Source organism: Vicugna pacos, chromosome 20, assembly GCF_048564905.1.
Source record: "Vicugna pacos chromosome 20, VicPac4, whole genome shotgun sequence".
Taxonomy (NCBI): Eukaryota; Metazoa; Chordata; class Mammalia; order Artiodactyla; family Camelidae; genus Vicugna; species Vicugna pacos.
In genome coordinates, this window is record NC_133006.1 from 23,899,004 (window position 1) to 23,914,659 (window position 15,656).

Sequence of the window (15,656 nt, forward strand, 5' to 3'; positions counted from 1 at the left end):
AAACCCCCTAAATAAGATGAGGATTGAAAAACCTTTATTACCCTTGAAAGGGAGTTGGGATTTTCCAGCTTCTCCCCCACTACAATGTCAGCTTCTGTATCCATCTGGGGGCACAGATGAAGCCACAGGTCAGTTACTGGACAGCTCGCAGGCCTCTGGTGGGAGGAGGATGAAGAGAAAAAGATGGAAAGGAAGGAAACCCAAGGAGAGAGGTAAGGCTGGTGGTACTGAGATGAGGAAGAAGGCACTCCCTCATTCCCGCATTTCAGAGAAGAGGGTCTCTGAGGACTTTTTGCCCTGCAGACCTCTGCACCGTGTCTGACCCTCCACCCCTTTTATCCACTGCAAAATCAGAAACCTCTCTTTTGAGTAGCCCAGAGCCCATGATTACTTTCTCTGGTGCCATCACAGCCTATGACACAAATAGAGGTGTCAACACAGCCAGTCTGATGATGCCAGCCTTTGCCCAGCGCCTATGCCCACTTGAGTCCCTTTCAACCAGGTCTCATAGAAGACTTGGTGAGTCCTAGTTGTCTTCTGTGAGACTTTACCCCCTCACCTTGATTCCTGGGAGTCAGTAAGAAGGCCTTGAAGTCCAGGCAGGAGGTCAGGGACTGGAATTCCTCCACACACTTCTCGGGGGGGTGTGGTGAGCGATCTGAATGGACAGAGCAGGCCCAGGTCTGTCAAAGCCCCTGCTTCTTAGCACCGCCTCTGGTGAGAACCTCATGGAAGCACCCAGCCCTTCTTGGGATGATGTCACAGGGCCCAGAGGAAGGGGCTCTCTTGCCCCTGCAACCTCACCATGCTTCCCTCCAACCCTTCCTGCCTGGCATCCCCACTCACTGTAGAGAAGGAAGCGCTGGTAACCCTGGCCTGTCTCTTTCAGCATGATTCCGCCTGGGCATGAGCTGGAGAAGAGTTTGGTCTTCATGTCAGGGCGGCCTGTCAGGGTGAGTGGGAGGAAGTGTGAGGACAGCGATGCAAAACCAAGCAAGCCCAGGAGGCTTGGGGAGAGCAAGGGCTGGAGAGAACCAACCTTCAGTTCTGAGATCTGTGCTCCCTTCAGACAGGTAGTAGATCCATTTCCGGGGCACACACAGCCCATTCTTCCTGCAGAGGTGGTGATGGCAAGGAGAAAAGACTGAGTGACCCCTCAACCACTCAGGACCAGCCTCTATTTATTCCATCTTATTCCTCCTTGATGCCTGGGTCCCCTTTGGGGGATGGTTAGGTCCATCTCTCTCCAGAGGGAAACTAATAGAGCTATTGAACTCAATGGGCCAAGGATAGTGGCTATACCAAAGAGCCCAGCTCTTTCTGGGTGGGTGCTCTCACTTGGGGCAGAGACTGCACCTACTAGTGCCTCTGCCTCCTCACCACTCACGTGCGGATCGTAGCTCGAAGCTGGAGCTGCATGGGGGCAGATCCCGCAGCCATATTGAAGACAATGTTGTCCACAGGGTCAAAAGTCGCCAACTCCTCCTTGGTGGGAGCTGCCCCTGCGATAAAGTACCACCGGCCAAGGTGGGGCTCTGGGAACTGAAGAGACAACAGGGGAGCAGAAGGTGGGTCCCACTACAGAATCCATCCAACCTGTTTGTTAATCAGGACTGCAATACTTACAAGTGAAGGTGTTGGCTGGCCTTTTTCCAACTGGGGGTTGGATCCACGAGATGGGAGTCATTAAATGACTTTTCCTCTTTGCCCCTCCTCAGTAAACCTGCCCCCAGCCCCATCCAGTTGCACCATGTCTTCACAATGATGGCCACAGCACTAATATTTCTATACTTGTTCTTGCCATTATCATCACAACACCTGCAACCTCTTCCCCACTTCCTTTCCCAGTGTGGCTTTCTGGTCATCCCTCAGACCCTCCCCACCCCAAGCTCCCCGAATTCTCAGTCCATACCTCTTTCCCATCCACTCCTTGAGGTGTCAATCGACTGTGCTCAGGGCACTGGTAGATGGAGTTAAGAAGAATGCCATAGAGGTAGAGTACAGCTGCCCAAATTTGGTGGAACATCTTCAGGAAGGAGGAGCTGGTGCTCTGCCTGGAGTGGCTGGTGTCTTAACTGTTCTCTCCCACTGGCTGCTCAGTCCACTCTGCTTCCAGCCCCCTTGCCTCGACCCTTGATCCTTCACCTGCTAATGAGTAACTTCAACCTTGTTTTCCAACCCAAGCCTGGATTACTTACAGTGTTTGGGTCTTCTCCTCTACTGAATGTAACCACTTCACAATACATCCTGGCATGTCCAGGATCTCTCAGGAATTTTAAGGAGAGTTGAGCCCTCCAGGTAGAAGCCTGTGGTCCTTCAACCCTGGATATCTGCTGCGCTGTGCAGCACTGAAGAGAGATGGATTGATTCTTTCATACATTCACTCAGCAAACTGTTTTTAAGTCCCAGCTGTTTGTTAGGAACTGGCTAAGCCCTGGGAACATAAAAATGAGTAAGACAGTTCCTGGCCTTGAAGAATCAGTCAGAGGAAAATTAGCTATGTAAACAAGTCATTTTAGTACAACCTGGTAAGTGCTTTAGAACAGGTATGAACCAAGTGCTAGAGCATGGTGAATGGGAGGCTTTCTCTCTGAAGCTGATAATTGGGGAGGCAATATGTATACCCCCTCCCCCAAAAAGTCGGCTGACGCATGAATTCATTCTCTGATTTATTACTACAAGTAAGAATCCACGTAACCTAGTGGTTAAAATGTATAGACATTGGGGTCAGGAGAGTGAATCTACTACTTATTAGATGTTGTACAATTTTATTCATCTTTATGCCTGCTTTTTCATCTGTAAAATGAGCAAATCATCGGTCTCATTCGATTAAAAGAGAGAATGCACATAAAACCCTTAGCAACGGCCTGCACATGGTTAAGTCCAAAGTAAATACTCGCTATAATTAATACTAATGATTGTAAAGCACTTATTATAGTCTCTGGTGGGTATTAAGTTCTCAACAGGAGGTTAGGAAAGAATTATCAAGAGGCAGTCATGGGTAGTGCCAAGTGGGTGGAGCAGTTACTGCAATGAAAAGTGTGGCTTCCTTTATAACCCACAGACTGTCATAAAGATTTGTTCTCAGAGGTGAGGCTTGCTATGGGCTTACGATTTAGTTAAAAGAACAAAATGTGGGTGATGGGTATTTGAGGTTTCATTGTATTGTTATGGAGTCATGTTTGACATCTTTTTACAATAAAAAACTAAAATACAAGTTATGGGGGCACTACAGTAGAAGTGTTTGACCCAAAGGAATCTGGTAGGCCTGGATTTGTCGGTTCTGCCACTTACATTCGCCTAAAGATGGATGTAATAACCGTCTCAAATGTTGAAAGGCTTTTAAATGACAGTACCTGAACTCCTCAGCAAATTGGCTGACACAAACCAGGGGCTCACTAAATAGGTGCTTATTAGAACTCTTAATTGAAACAGTACTGGGCCTTGGGTATAAACTACAAATCCCAGAAAAGCTGGGCACGAAGGCAGGCACCCCGGCAGGACCGCGGGCCGAGGCCCTTGCCCAAAGAGTGGAGACAGAAGAGGACACAGGGACAGTAACCCCCGCGGCTCCAGGAGCGCAGAAGCCTTCAGGCGGCCCTTTCAATCCTCCAGGGTCAGAGCCTTGTGTTTCGGTTCAGTCAGACTCCATTTGCTCCCAACTCCCAAACTCGGAGGCGTCTTTTTTTTTCAGACATAAGTCTTGAAAGGTAGTAAATCCTTAGCTTCTCCAACACATGGCGTGTCCCCTCGGCCGCACACTGCAGAGGAAGAACATGGCGCCCAAACTCGCAAGATGCCCACCGGACGAAACCGAGGTCGGGCCCAACGACGCCACCGCACGCAAGTCAGCTCGAGAACCACCTCCAACCGCCTAGGTAAAGGGTGACTTCCGGAGGCGCGGAAAGAGTGTCGCAGCGAGGGGGATAGTGAGAGGCGGACAGAATTCTAGGTGGCCAGGACAGTGCCACCTCAAATTCTCTGCAGGCCAAGACTTTCACATAGATTGGCGAGACATAGTCTCCAGTCTCCCAACTCCAAGATCCATACAGCCGTTCAGTGCACCTCTCGAGGAGGTCGAAAAGTCCCATATAGTAACTGATTTTTTCAGGCATTTATAGCGGCCACCACAACTCCCTACTGCTCAAGCGCGCGCACGGGTGAAAGGAACACCGCCGGCGGGGGTGGGGCGGTGCCTAACTCTGTACGCGTACGTAGTACGACGCACGCAGGCGCAGTACGGTCCCCCGGGCGACGGCGGCGGCGGCTCTTCGGGGTGCTCGGCTCCCTCCCATCTAGGCCGGCCCCGGCCCGTCTCGGCCGCAGACGCTTACTGTTTGGGGCCGCGGACTTTCTCGTCGTGCCCCACAAAAGTAAAGCTTGGGGAACTGGGGGGAGCCGGAAGTACCGCCTCGCGATCCCCAAATACTATCGGGGAAACGGAAGTGGCCGTCGGTGGCAGGTTGGGGGAGACCGGAAGTGACGGTCCCGTGGGGAAGTCGGGGGCGGAGCCGCTGGCTGGCGCTGTGTGTGTTTGGTGTTGAGTCTGGTGTATTAGTTGGGCCGCTTTGCTAGAGCACCGAGGGAAGGCGGAAGAGAAGGGCAGTCAGCTGGCCGGTCTGGCCCTCAGTGAGTGTCCGTCATCTCGGGTTTATCGTGACTTAGGCGGGTTCGATGGGCGTGGCGTGGCGCGCGTGCGCGCGAAACCACTTTCTCCGCCAGGTCTGGCGCGACCCTCGCTTTTGCGTTGTCCCAGGATTTGCCGACTTCTTGGGCCCTTGTCCTGTCGCGACCGGTGATGACACTGGTTTTGTGCTTCCTTCCTTCGCTGCTTTCTAGCCCGACTGGCCCTCCCTTATTGTGATTGGCATCGTGGAGCCCCTCCCACCTCCCGTCCTCCAGCTCCGTGTGCCGTCGATCTCTTGCCCTTTGTGTCTCTCTCCCTGTGCCCCGGAATCAGAAGGGGGATGGGGGCGGGTGTGAGTGTGTGTGTTTGTGTGGGAGAAACTCTTTAGGCATTGGGGCGGAGTCTTGGGCCGGGTAGGCTTCCGGGTACATAAAAATCTGCCCTGGGCGACAGCGGGCCGTCTCCTTTCCATTCTTCCTTAGACAGCTGTCGGCCATGGAGTCTAATGATAGCACCAGTACCACTGTGAAAGAGCCTGACAGCCTGGAGGTGCTGGTGAAGACCCTGGACTCACAGACCCGGACCTTTATTGTGGGGGCCCAGGTGAGAACCCAGTACTTCTGGGAGACATCCATTAACTCTCTTGTCGGTTCCTTAGCTTGAGAGAAGAGTCTGATTTTCTGGTCTTCAAATTTCCTTTCATTGAATCCTTTGTTCATGTTGTAGGCAGAGCATTTCCTGATGTTACCTCTATGGTTTCTGTTGGGTGAGGCAGATTTTCTTCTGCCTTCTTCCACCTCAATAAAAATGCAAAGGGAAAGAAGGAGGGAGGAATCTGTATGCCAACATCGTGAACGAATCCCAGCCCAAAGGGACGGACATGGCTCCTGCCTTTTGGAAGGGAAACAGAACACATAGACCTAAAGTGCAAGTGTGTCTTACAGACAAGAACTGTTGTTTTTAAAGTAGAGAAAATGGAGCTCATAATGCAGGAAGAGCCCTAATAGACTCTTGAGTGGAATTACTAATATTTATGGTGTATTTTGGGTTTTTTGAGCATAATGGCAGGAATACAGCTATCTGTGTCATTATTGGAGACAAAATCATGAGGGAGTTGTTCTGTTGTTTTAAAACGTGTTACCTGTTTTTAAGGAAACCATATAGGTTTTTGCAATTAAATGTATGTAAACAGCTTGGTGCTTCCCAAGAGTCAGTTGTCTGGTTAGGACAAATGTTTTTCTGTTTTGATCCCTTTTCTTTCATCTTGGCTCAGTCTTCCCACCTTAACCTGATTCTCCACTCCATTTTCTTTGTCAGCGTTTGTATCTTTAAGATTACAGAGTTATATCATTTTGTGTTTGAGAAGGGGTCACTGGTATCTTTAGACACACACATTTCTTTGGGAGCCAGGCAGAGGAGGAGAAAAGGGAATGCCAGTAGTCTTTTCTGCTTTTCAGCCTTGTAATTTTCTCCTAGGCATATAACCTGTAGTTCCCTATGTTTATCGTAAGTATTTTGACAGGTGTTGCCTTAGTTCAGGGCTTTGCACAATGATTACCTCACAATGAAGACAAATAGGTAGTGATTTTATGATAGGATGGGTTTTTTTCGCCCTCACAAGTCAGTTGTCCCTCTTCCATCTTTCCTGTTTTCTTCCATTCCCTGCTTCCTATTCATGTCTCTTCCTTACAGATGAATGTAAAGGAGTTTAAGGAGCACATTGCTGCCTCTGTCAGCATCCCTTCTGAGAAACAACGACTCATCTATCAGGGACGAGTTCTGCAGGATGATAAGAAGCTCCAAGAATACAGTAAGGGAGTGGGGGAGGCCATTCTGAGGCTGAGGCAGTTGTCCAGAGTCCTGAGCTGAGGCTGTGGGTTTACCTAATGTTACAATGTTTTGGTGTGTATCTTTTCTTCCTGCAGATGTTGGGGGAAAGGTTATCCACCTGGTAGAACGGGCTCCTCCTCAGCTTCAGCTCCCTTTTGGGGCATCTTCTGGAACAGGGTCTGCCTCAGCTACCCACGGTGGGGGACCCCCGCCTGGTACTCGGGGGCCTGGGGCCTCTGTTCATGACCGGAATGCCAACAGCTATGTCATGGTTGGAACCTTCAATCTTCCTGTAAGCTTGTGTTCCTCATGGGAAGGTTTTTGTGGGAGAGTGTAGTTTTGGTAGTGGTAGCAGCCAAGACCTCATAAGACTGGTTTCTCAGTTTTTAGATTGGGTTTGGAGGGCCCTGTGGTCTGATAATATAGTCGTTGTCTTTGAGAAGATAGTGGGTGGGGCTCCAGAGAACCAGTTGGAAGTGTGGGAGACCTTAGTATTTGGCTTCTCCCAGAGCAACTTCCCTTACCCTTTCCCCAGAGTGACGGCTCTGCTGTGGATGTTCACATCAACATGGAACAGGCCCCGATTCAGGTATCACGGGGCCTGGGAGGGTCAGGGAAGGGGATCTGGGAGAAGGAGGCCATAAGGTGGGGGCGGAGCTGGCTGAGGAAATGGCTGGGACCTGGTTTAATAGGTGGTGGAGCTCGTGGCTTTATTCCAAGCCTGCCCTGATTTTTCCTTCTCTTAATGTAGAGTGAGCCCCGAGTCCGGCTGGTGATGGCCCAGCACATGATCAGGGACATACAGACCTTACTATCCCGGATGGAGGTGAGTGGGCAAGGCCGGCTGGGGTCTGTCTGTCTCTCTTCCCATCCTCCCTACCCCTTTTCTCTCAGCCCAAGGGTGAGGACATGACTGGCCACATCCACTGGATTCTTTCTTCCTAATCTGGTCTCTTCTCTGCAATCTTTATTCTTTTGGGCAGAAAAAGTAGCTTTGTGAGACTGTCTTGTCCCTGCTGATCCTCTGAGTGCCTGGTATCTGAGAAGTTTGTTGCAGACTTGTCAGATAACTCTCACAATATGTCTTTTCAATTAAATAAGGATTCTGTGCTTTTTAAAAATGTCTTAGCATGTTTGATACTGGGGTGGGCTAACTTCATTAGTTTGTACTGCAGCTGCAACCAGTGGCCTTTTCTTTCTCTTCTCTTGGTGGATAGGGAACTACAATGCTTACTTTTCTTTAGTAATTTGTTTGCAGGTATTACAGATATTTGTCACACATCTAATTTGTGTAAGCTTTACACTGGTTGCTAGGGGGTCAGAGATACAGATGAGGACCCCTGCCTTCGGGGAGCCTGGTTAGCACAGCTTCTCCACTCAGTCTGCTTCGACCTGGGTAAGCCTCTGCCGCAGTCTCATCCTGCCTTTGGTGCCCTGACTCTCCCCACCTGCAGTGCCGAGGAGGGTCCCAAGCACAGCACAGTCAGCCACCCCCTCAGACGCCAGCTGTGGCCCCGGAGCCAGTAGCCTTGAGCTCTCAAACATCAGAACCGGTCGAAAGTGAAGTGCCTCCTCGGGAGCCCATGGAGGCAGAGGAAGTGGAGGAGCATGCCGCCGCCCAGAGCCCGGAGCTCACCCCTTCCGGCCCAGCCCCAGCGGGCGCAACACCTGCCCCAGAGACAAATGCACCCAAGTGAGAGATGGAGGGAACCTTTTGTGGTGGGAGTGGGTTGGGGATTCTAAGTAACGTACGGGGACCAGGAGGGGTCTGATGGGAGAGGAAGGATTGCTTGGAAGTCTTCCTTGAAGGGTTGGTGTTGAGGGGCAGGGGGGAGTAGGTAAATGAAGTTAGGACTGGCTGCTGAGCCAGAAGCGCTGCCCTCTCTGGGGCAAGGAAATCCAAATGGTGTTTCCTGAGCCTGATGGATATTCTTTCCTCTGAGTTCATCCAGGCCCCATCTCTTTTTCAGAGTTAGATTTTCGCCATTGTAGGTACAGGATAAGTGTGGTGGGGAGGGTGGAAGCGGTTTATTTTCCTCTCCCCATCTTCCCCTGGGTGGAGTTAAAGAACAGAAGCTCTGCTAGTTTGGGAAGGATTGGGTCAGGGGTTTGGGAAGCCAGGAAGAGACAGGGTGGGCATGTGAGGTTGGGAATCTAAGGAAAACCTTGGCTTACTGCCTCTTGGGGTTGCACACAGCCATCCTTCCCCCGCGGAGTATGTCGAGGTGCTTCAGGAGCTGCAGCGGCTTGAGAGCCGCCTCCAGCCCTTCCTGCAGCGCTACTATGAGGTTCTGGGTGCCGCTGCCACGACGGACTACAACAACAATGTGAGCCCCGCCCGCCCCCCACCTCCACTACTCCAGGTGGAACAGGGTGAAATGCAGATCACCCCTTCCCCCTACAAAACACATTGTCTGCAACAAAATTGTTTCTCTCTGGACTTGTAACAAAATGGTTTCTCTCTGGACTTGCAAGTAAGCGATCTTCCCTTCTTGACAGAGAAGGTGGGGATCTTAATGATAACCACTGTTCTTGCAACCTCTTGGTCCCTCAACTTGTTTAGGAAGTTTAGGAAATAAGGGATACATTTGAAACTAACATTGCAAATTGATTACACTTCAATAAAAACATAAAAAAACTAAGGGAGATTAGCAGATGATACCTTATTGATTTATTGTAGGGTTTATTTTGATAGGAAACTATGTGTGTAAAATAGAACTTATTGGCAAAGATTTGGTCTACCCAGAGGCTTCTAAGGATATGCTTGAAGATGTAGAGGACATGATATTCTCAAGGTGGTATTTTTGTTAGCAAGGTGAATGCCAGCCTAATGTTTTCTGCTTTTCTGTGTTTGGCCTTGGGGCTACAGCAAGAGGGCCGTGAAGAGGACCAGCGCCTGATCAACTTGGTTGGCGAGAGCCTGCGGCTGCTGGGCAACACCTTTGTGGCGTTGTCAGACCTGCGCTGCAATCTGGCCTGTGCACCCCCCCGCCACCTGCATGTGGTCCGGCCCATGTCTCACTACACCACCCCCATGGTGCTCCAGCAGGCAGCCATCCCCATCCAGGTGGGTCAGAGGAAGCCCGGCTGAGAGACAGTGGAGGGCCGTTGATAGGATGACCCAGAGAAGCTGTCGGCTCAAGGCAGGTTAGAAAGGGTCAGACTTTGGAAACATATTGGTAGGCAGGATGGAGAATTTAGAAGTATCTCACGGGTTGCTCTGGGTTAAGCTCTGGGGTTTTTCTCACGGCTGCCCTGTTCATCTGTGTCCTCCAGATCAATGTGGGGACCACTGTGACCATGACGGGGAATGGGACTCGGCCCCCCCCAACTCCCAATGCAGAGACACCTCCCCCTGGTCCTGGGCAGGCCTCTTCCCTGGCTCCCTCTTCGACCACTGTGGAGTCTTCGACCGAGGGGGCTTCCCCACCAGGGCCAGCTCCCCCTCCGACTGCCAGCCACCCGAGGGTCATCCGGATTTCCCACCAGAGCGTGGAACCCGTGGTCATGATGCACATGAACATTCAAGGTGAGTTAGGAGCAGTTGCCAGCAGAGAGAAGAGCAGCGCAATGAGGGAGGTCGGGCTGGAACTGAGGTATGAGAGAGCCAGGGCAAGGGAACAAGAGGCCAGGGCTGTCAGCAGTAACTGAGACCAGAGCAGAAGCTCCTTGAGTTGGCGTGTACGGGGAGGGGCAGGAAGAACTGCTTGTCCTTGGAGAGTTGTTTGCACGATGAAAGAAGTGTCTACTCCGTGTCTAGATGGAATGAAAGGTGGGCTTTCTGGTTGAGGGAGTGAAGGCCTGCAGTTTGCTGATCTCAGGAGGATACAGTTAGGCCTTGGCCCTGCCTGTCTCAGGGCCACTTTCTCTGTCTTCTTGCCCAGATTCTGGCACACAGCCTGGTGGAGTTCCGAGTGCCCCCACTGGCCCCCTAGGACCCCCTGGTCATGGCCAGACCCTGGGTAAGAGTGAGGGCTTCAGAGCAGGTTGAGCTCTGGGTAGAGACGGGGTAGAGCCAAGTGGGTGGGTTGAAGGGGGTCCAGGTTCAAGGTTACATCAGACCCACCCCCCAGGCTCCACCCTCATCCAGCTGCCCTCCCTGCCCCCTGAGTTCATGCACGCCGTCGCCCACCAGATCACTCATCAGGCCATGGTGGCAGCTGTTGCCTCCGCGGCCGCAGGTAATGACCTGAAAGGGGAAGCCTGGGCGGTGGGGCCCGGTCCACGGTGCTGGTATCATCGGCTGGCGGACAAGGGCCCGGCCCTCAGCCCTCTTTGGTTTCTCCCCTCTGCCCCCTACAGGACAGCAGGTGCCAGGCTTCCCAACAGCTCCGACCCGGGTGGTGATTGCCCGGCCCACCCCTCCCCAGGCTCGGCCTTCCCATCCTGGGGGGCCCCCTGTCTCGGGGGCTCTGGTGAGTGAGGTGGCGGAGTCCCAGTGGGAAAGAAGGTGAGGAGGAAATCCTGTGGTGGGGCATGGAGAAGCCAAGACTGAAAGCCTCCCCTTCTTTCCCCTCAGCCGGGCGCTGGTCTGGGGACCAATGCCTCTTTAGCCCAGATGGTGAGCGGCCTTGTGGGGCAGCTTCTTATGCAGCCTGTCCTTGTGGGTGAGTCTTCGTTCTTCCCCAGCTTGAACTGAAGAGGTCTCCATGGCTCTGAAGGCTGGTGTTCCCCTCCCGGTCTCCTCACTGGCCGCTTCCCAGTTCTCCATATTTCTCTGTTCTTGCCTTCCTGCTGGGAAGGCCAGAATGGAGATCCTGTGGTGTCTTGCTTTTCTTCAGATTTCAACGTTTTTCTTTTGGTCTCTACAGCTCAGGGGACCCCAGGAATGGCTCCACCTCCAGCCCCTGCCACTGCTTCGGCCAGTGCTGGCACTACCAACACGGCTACCACAGCTGGCCCTGCCCCAGGGGGGCCTGCCCAGCCTCCACCCCCTCAGCCCTCTGCCTCTGATCTTCAATTCTCTCAGCTCCTGGGGAACCTGCTGGGGCCTGCAGGGCCAGGGGCTGCAGGGCCTGGCATGGCTTCTCCCACCATCACTGTGGCGATGCCTGGTGTCCCTGCCTTTCTCCAGGGTATGACTGACTTCCTGCAGGTGAGAGGCTGGCTTGCTCTCTACTTCCCCCTTCCTGTTCCCAAGCCTGGGGCAGTGGTGTCTTATTGCCATTATATTGCCACTTGGAAGGGACCCTGGGAGTGTATTGACTTAGAATCCTCCATTTTGGAGATGAGGAGAATGAGGTTGAGAGAGAGAGGCATAGTAATTTGTGTCATTGCTTTCTGACCTGACTCATTCAGAAGGAGAGAGGTAGTCTCTGGACTTCACTTTGCTGTGGAGTAAACTACTCCTGGACCTTCTGCTTTAAGGAGCAGAGACCAAAGTAGAGCTCCCTGTCTTCAAGACCCCTGTTGAGTTGTGCTTTCCTGATGGCATTTTCTGTCCTTGTCCCCATTCTTACTTCATTTTCTGTTCTTTATTTCTTCTTTGTTGGCCAGGCAACACAAACGGCTGCTCCACCCCCTCCACCCCCTCCACCCCCGCCTCCACCTCCAGCCCCAGAGCAGCAGACGGTGCCCCCACCAGGGTCCCCTTCTGGTGGCACAGGGAGTCCTGGAGGTCTGGGTCCTGAGAGCCTGCCGCTGGAGTTTTTCACCTCAGTGGTGCAGGGTGTACTGAGCTCCCTGCTGGGCTCCCTGGGAGCTCGGGCTGGCAGCAGTGAAAGTATCGCTGCTTTCATACAACGCCTCAGTGGATCCAGCAACATCTTTGAGCCCGGGGCTGATGGGGCCCTTGGTGAGCAAATGAGGGTGCCTTGGCCTTCTCCAGGGAGGGGCAGCCAGGGGAAGGTAGATGGCCTTTGTTTAGGGATATTGCCAAGGTGGGATGAGGCTGATGGGCTGGTGGGTAGGCCAAGTGGTCCAGATCGCTGCTGACTTCTGCACCTCTCCCTAGGATTCTTTGGGGCCCTGCTCTCTCTTCTGTGCCAGAACTTTTCCATGGTGGATGTGGTGATGCTTCTCCATGGGCATTTCCAGCCACTGCAGCGGCTCCAGCCCCAGCTGCGATCCTTCTTCCACCAGCACTACTTGGGTGGCCAGGAGCCCACACCTGGTAACATCCGGGTAAATGAAGACCTTGGGCCCAGAGCTCTCCTCCTTCTCACCTTCTGTTTCTTTTTCCTGACTCTTTTTATCTGTTGTCTGAAGCTGCGACTGCCGCAGCCCAAGCCCTGGACTTGTGATGGGGTGGGGAGTGCCTTGAGGGGTGGGGCTTTGTTGTAAAGCTGTGCTGTTCTCCCCTAGACGGCCACCCACACGTTGATCACGGGGCTAGAAGAGTACGTGCGGGAAAGTTTCGTGAGTAGCCCTCTCCTATCCCCTCCACTCCCAGCTCCAGGTGGGATAGCCGCTATTCTAGCTGCTTCACTCACAACTTCCCAGTCTCTTGGGCTTTCTGATTTTGGGGTCTTTGTGTGTCTTGTGTCTCAGTCATTGGTGCAAGTTCAGCCAGGTGTGGACATCATCCGGACAAACCTGGAATTTCTCCAAGAGCAGTTTAACAGCATTGCTGCTCATGTGATGCACTGCACAGGTCAGGGGCTGGCTGGGCCAGGGTGAGTTGGGGGGTGTGTTGTATGTGCAGAGCAGCTACCAGGTGCCAGTGTTCCTTCCTTATGTCTTGCCCACAGACAGTGGATTTGGGGCCCGTTTGCTGGAATTGTGTAACCAGGGCTTGTTTGAATGCCTGGCCCTGAACCTGCACTGCTTGGGCGGACAGCAGATGGAGCTTGCTGCTGTCATCAATGGCCGAATTGTAAGCATCACTGAACCCCAGATCCCCAGCCTTTCATTTTCTCGGGTTTCCATTCTCTTTGGTATCCTGCAGTTCTCAGTTTTTTTCCCTCCAAACTGTCCTCCTTTACTCTTTGATATCTTTCAAAAGCTGCTTGAGCATTTTGTGTTCTAGTCTGCTTTCTGCCCCTCAGCGTCGCATGTCTCGTGGAGTAAATCCATCCTTGGTGAGCTGGCTGACCACTATGATGGGACTGAGACTTCAGGTGGTCCTGGAGCACATGCCTGTGGGCCCTGATGCCATCCTCAGATACGTCCGTAGGGTTGGTGACCCGCCCCAGGTAAGGAACCTGATGGACTGTGGGGTCAGGGAACCTGAGGGACCTGGAGAGATCTGAGAGGGCGCTTTGTGGTGTTCTCCTCTGTCTAATTTCACAGCCACTTCCTGAGGAGCCAATGGAAGTTCAGGGATCAGAGAGAACTTCCCCTGAGCCTCAGGTACCAGGGAGAGGTTGAGGAGCCAGATAATATTGAGTGTGGAGGGCTGGGGTGGAAGGGCTGGAGGCTGAGAATTCTGAAGCCTGGATCTTCCCGCTGTCCGACTCCCAGCGGGAGAATGCGTCCCCAGCCCCTGGAACAACAGCAGAAGAGGCCATGTCCCGAGGTCCACCTCCTGCTCCTGAGGGGGGCTCCCGAGACGAACAGGATGGAGCTTCGGCTGAGACAGAACCTTGGGCAGCAGCAGTCCCCCCAGTGAGTGTCAGGAGGTGACCCAGTGGGCTAAGGCAGCTGAAACTTGTGGGAATTTCTCATCATCATATCCCCCCCAGGAATGGGTCCCTATTATCCAGCAGGACATTCAGAGCCAGCGGAAGGTGAAGCCACAGCCCCCCCTGAGTGACGCCTACCTCAGTGGTATGCCTGCTAAGAGACGCAAGGTTGGTTTGCCTCTCCCCTGACGTTCCCATTACCCAGATACCCTTCTCAGAATCAAACTAACTAGAGCTGGAAGGAATTCTTTCTAGTTTAGTCTCCTCATTTAAGTGACACCAGAACCTTTCTGGGACTCAGACTTGCTCACGGTTGTCACCTCACACCTTTGCATTAGTCTGTTAACAGTGCTGTCATCCCTCAGTTGCCTAATCCTGTGACTAGGGCCCAGCTTCCATAAGGTGGGCTTCCTCTGGTGACTAGCTGGCTGTGAATGCTGGATAGCCTGACCCATCCTGCCTCTCTTATTTTGAAGACCAAGTGAGCAAATTTAAATGCTGGTTTTGGCCAGAGCCAAACAAAATTAGGAAGGCATTTCTGCTGTCAAAACTAAACTTGGATTATTTCCCTTCTCTCCACTAGAATGGAGACTCAGTGGTTGACTCATGGAAAGGGTGAGCTGGGTGGTGGCATTGGAGCTGACGTTGATCCTCTTTTCCCTCCCAACCCCGTCCCCCAGATGATGCAGGGTGAGGGCCCTCAGCTGCTTCTCTCAGAGGCTGTGAGCCGGGCAGCTAAGGCAGCCGGAGCTCGGCCCCTGACGAGCCCTGAGAGCCTGAGCCGGGACCTGGAGGCACCAGAGGTTCAGGAGAGCTACAGGCAGCAGGTGCCCCTACCGTTAAGTAGCATAGGGATGGTCAAGTGGGAGGGGTTGGGCTAGGGCCCCCTCTTCCCTGGATTCCTTCAGAGGTGGACTGGTCAGTCTGGGGCTACCGTTTGATGGTTTTAAGATGCTTTCCCTAGTAGCATCTGGGAAGGCTCAGTGATGCCATGTTGGGCTACTGGACAGTATATGGCTGTTGGGGAAGTGTTGGCCTCTGAGGGATGGCTTCGTGTGGTTGCTGGGATTGTAGGGGTTTGGCCAGTACCTCTCCAACCTGCTTTGCTCTCTATCCAGCTCCGGGCTGATATACAAAAGCGACTGCAGGAAGACCCTAACTACAGCCCTCAGCGCTTCCCTAATGCCCACAGGGCCTTTGCTGATGATCCCTAGCTCTTTGCTCCATGGCCCTCCATCATCTGGGGACCATTTTCCCACTCTTCCTTCACAGTATTTAAGAAATAAAAGTCAGATTTTCCTGGCTCTTTTGTCTCTGAATTGTCTTCATTAGGCAGTCTAATTCCCTTATGTCTTCAATGAACTTGTTTTTTTTAAATTAATTCCTAGGAACCCAGCTATATTGGACAGCTTTTAACATTTCACCATGAGCATATATATGCAGTATTGTTTGACTGTGCAGCACAAGAAAACGTACAAGCCTTTTTCAATGTTGGCCACTTCCAAGGAACGCTTTTGTGCAAAAGCCTTTTGCATGTAAATAACCCTACTGTGGGCGCATTTTGTAATAGGGCTGTCAAGCTATCTAGTAAACCATTTTCCAAGCAGGTACAGACCTAAAGTCTTAGCTTGTTGCAT

General features: G+C 52.5%; 2 protein-coding genes and 1 long non-coding RNA gene across 18 annotated transcripts; 2 read left to right on the forward strand and 1 right to left on the reverse strand.

Moving 5' to 3' along the window:
- Positions 1–17: 17 nt before the first annotated feature.
- APOM (apolipoprotein M) lies at positions 18–4,290 on the reverse strand. The gene is made up of 7 exons (XM_006215322.4): positions 3,805–4,290; positions 1,913–2,434; positions 1,388–1,542; positions 1,040–1,113; positions 847–945; positions 560–658; positions 18–155 (listed from the first exon to the last, which is right to left on the reverse strand). Exons 2-7 carry the CDS (start codon positions 2,024–2,026, stop codon positions 130–132), a joined length of 567 nt encoding a protein of 188 aa, XP_006215384.1. The 5' UTR covers positions 2,027–2,434; positions 3,805–4,290; the 3' UTR covers positions 18–129.
- LOC140687738 (uncharacterized) lies at positions 456–1,553 on the forward strand. The gene is made up of 3 exons (XR_012062257.1): positions 456–519; positions 890–953; positions 1,464–1,553. It is a non-coding gene; the product is annotated as an uncharacterized lncRNA (long non-coding RNA).
- BAG6 (BAG cochaperone 6) lies at positions 4,210–15,324 on the forward strand. 16 transcript variants are annotated; one of them, XM_031688175.2, is made up of 26 exons: positions 4,225–4,462; positions 5,110–5,230; positions 6,320–6,437; positions 6,553–6,749; positions 6,993–7,046; positions 7,209–7,283; positions 7,912–8,150; positions 8,655–8,784; positions 9,327–9,524; positions 9,734–9,986; positions 10,315–10,419; positions 10,531–10,638; positions 10,760–10,872; positions 10,977–11,064; positions 11,269–11,552; positions 11,954–12,251; positions 12,411–12,580; positions 12,761–12,814; positions 12,947–13,049; positions 13,147–13,271; positions 13,444–13,590; positions 13,688–13,747; positions 13,859–14,002; positions 14,080–14,187; positions 14,700–14,846; positions 15,138–15,324. In XM_031688175.2, the coding sequence occupies exons 2-26, from the start codon at positions 5,123–5,125 to the stop codon at positions 15,231–15,233; spliced, it is 3,522 nt and encodes a 1,173-aa protein (XP_031544035.1). In that variant the 5' UTR covers positions 4,225–4,462; positions 5,110–5,122; the 3' UTR covers positions 15,234–15,324. The 16 variants fall into 16 exon arrangements, with proteins under 16 accessions (XP_006215386.1, XP_031544035.1, XP_072801458.1 ...); XM_072945357.1 differs by having other exon boundaries at positions 10,342–10,419; XM_031688178.2 differs by having other exon boundaries at positions 4,225–4,373; positions 10,342–10,419.
- The last annotated feature ends 332 nt before the right edge of the window (positions 15,325–15,656 follow it).

Coding starts and splice junctions, on each gene's coding strand:
- APOM (XM_006215322.4), bottom strand. CDS start 2,026: ATGTTCCACCAAATTTGGGCAGCTGTACTCTACCTCTATGGCATTCTT. Junction 1,543..1,912: donor AAGGAGTGGATGGGAAAGAG/GTATGGACTGAG, acceptor TTGTCTCTTCAG/TTCCCAGAGCCCCACCTTGG. Junction 659..846: donor CCAGCGCTTCCTTCTCTACA/GTGAGTGGGGAT, acceptor CTGTCCATTCAG/ATCGCTCACCACACCCCCCC.
- BAG6 (XM_031688175.2), top strand. CDS start 5,123: ATGGAGTCTAATGATAGCACCAGTACCACTGTGAAAGAGCCTGACAGC. Junction 8,151..8,654: donor CCAGAGACAAATGCACCCAA/GTGAGAGATGGA, acceptor GGTTGCACACAG/CCATCCTTCCCCCGCGGAGT. Junction 9,525..9,733: donor AGGCAGCCATCCCCATCCAG/GTGGGTCAGAGG, acceptor TGTGTCCTCCAG/ATCAATGTGGGGACCACTGT.